The sequence below is a fragment of the Myotis brandtii genome, unplaced genomic scaffold (assembly GCF_000412655.1).
Source record: "Myotis brandtii unplaced genomic scaffold, ASM41265v1 scaffold227, whole genome shotgun sequence".
In the NCBI taxonomy this organism is placed as follows: Eukaryota; Metazoa; Chordata; class Mammalia; order Chiroptera; family Vespertilionidae; genus Myotis; species Myotis brandtii.
In genome coordinates, this window is record NW_005358520.1 from 708,043 (window position 1) to 710,324 (window position 2,282).

General features: G+C 61.8%; 1 protein-coding gene across 1 annotated transcript in view; it reads left to right on the forward strand.

The window, feature by feature from the left end:
- Positions 1-1,064: 1,064 nt before the first annotated feature.
- WDR75 (WD repeat domain 75) overlaps positions 1,065-2,282 on the forward strand; it is a 22,760-nt gene continuing 21,542 nt past the window's right edge. Inside the window, exon 1 of the mRNA XM_014539725.1 lies at positions 1,065-1,144. Within this exon, the coding sequence (XP_014395211.1) occupies positions 1,065-1,144 (80 nt within the window). The remainder of the gene's footprint in view (positions 1,145-2,282) is intronic.

Consider the following 2,282-nt stretch of genomic DNA (forward strand, 5'->3'; position numbering starts at 1 on the left):
AAGAAACACACATGCCAGTCATGTGCGGAAGCAAATGCAGGGCCCTGAACGGTGCCTGACCATGTGACCGCACACAGTGGGCCGCTACCCCGGCGCCGGGGAGCAGCACCGACCAGCCGTGCGTTTGCCTGACGTCACCACGGCAGCCCTTGGCGTCACGCCCTTGGCCCCGGTTTCTCCCGAGGAAATCATAGGCTCTCACACTCTCACTCTCCTATGGACCCCACACTTCAGACCCAAACGCTAAACGGTCCCCTTCTTGGCGGCCATCGGCTATTCTTCCTGGTCGCCCGGGACAAGTCTCGGCTCCACAAAATAGTCCCTCAAAGCAGCCAGGCGGCCGGGCCCCGGGTGGGTCTGCCTCCTGCTTCCCGGGATTGGGGTTCGGCGGACGGACCCAGGGCGCCCTCCTTCCAGCCTCGACACGGTCCTTTCAGTGGACTGTGGACTCAGAGTGCCCCTTGAGGGCCTTACGCTCAGAGTTATAGAACTTGATGTTTTCTAGTCCTAATACAGCTTGGTACATAGGAGGAGATTGGAGAGGTTGCAGGCTGGGCTGAGGGAATCCCCCCACCCCTGTGCACGAATTTCATGCACCAGGCCTCTAGATAAATATAAGAAGCCACTATACTTTGGTTCAATCCTTGTTTCATTGCCTGTAATAAGCAAAAGAACTGACTTCTAAGGGTGCTGATAAGATATAGACGTGCTCCTGAAATTCAGCCACTGAAAATCTTTGAATTAAATTCTATATTTTTAGGGCGGCCCCCAGGCGGGGCTGGCGAGTGTCTCTCCCAAAGGCTCCCCCTCCGGCACTGCCAGGAGCCTGGGGGCCCGGAGGCCTTTGGGGGCCCCTCTGCATCCCCCTGGGGTCTCCCCGAAACCACTGGGCGTCCCTTAAGCACCTGGAGCCTCTCCCAGGCACTGGGCCACATGCAGCCATAAAGCTTCTGCAGGAAAAATAAAAAACGCAGCTACCCTTCAGCCTGCAAGCCGGCCCTCGGCCTGTCCTCCGGGGCCCGTCCTCCGTGTCCTGCGCTACAGGCCGCGCTTAGGAAACGGAAATGGCTGGGCCCCGAAAGGGAACGACTGGATCAGGGCGGAAATGGCTGGGCCCCGAGCGGGAGCGGCTCCATCAGGGCACGTGGGCACGTGGGCACGTGGGCTGTGAGACACGCAGCCACGCAGGGGACGGAGGTCCCAGGAGAACAGGCGGTGCCTGCGCTTCCGCCACAGAGAGAGGAGCGTGGAAGGGGCGCGGAGGCCTGGAAAGGCGACAGGAGCGCACCCAGCCCTCGGGGAGGGGGGGGGGGCGGGACTTGGGCGCAGAGGGACAGCCTTTCGAATGGCATCTAGGCGTCCACATGGAGATGTTGTGACATCATCCTTTAGCTGCACAGCTTTAGCAGATGCATCAGCTTCAACCCGCACCTCCTCGGGGAAACTGCCGTTTTACTGTTTTATTTCCTTCGACGCGCCATCTGTGATTACTTGGTGTGACGTTTTTATTGTCTCTCCCATTTTTAAAAATACATTTTTTTAGCCCTCACCCGAGGCTATTTTCCCATCGGTGTTTAGGGAGAGGAAGGGAGGGGGAGAGAGAGAGAAACATCCCTGTGAGAGAGACACATGGACCGGCTGCCTCCTGCAGCTCCCGACCAGGGAGTGGGATCGAGCCCGCAACCAGGGTACATGTCCTGGACCGTAATCGAACCCGGGACCCTTCAGTCCGCAGGCCCACGCTCTAACCACTGAGCGACCGGCCAGGGCTCTCCCCCATTTTTAACGGGACAGGGTCCCCGCCTGCCCTGCACCATCTCCCACATGAGCCTGCCCACCCCTTCCCTCTCGCACACACCGTCTCTGGGTAGCCCTCCGCCTCCAGAGCCCCGAAGGCATGGGGTCCCCTCAGCACCCCCAGGAGGGGCAGGTGCCGGCACAGGAACCCGGTGCCTGGGGAGCAGGACCAGGGGCGCCAAGCGCAGGAGCAACTTGCAAACAACAGGGAGCTGCCTGTGCCCCAGGAGCCCTGCGCTGGAGAAGGAGCTGGCGGGAGCCGCGGGCGCCCCCTCCCCAGGCCCCTGGAGAGGGAGGCTGACACGGCAGGAGAGCGGTCCCCTGTGCTAAACAGATGGGCTGCCCCTGGGCCCAGGGTCCCCCGCAGGAATATGTCCCGAGAACCGCAACACCACCAGCACGCAGCTCCCCGGTCCCCAGCAGCCCCAGGCCCAGCAGCCGGGACCAGGGCAGCCCGCGGTCGAGGCAGGTGGGGAGCTGTGGGC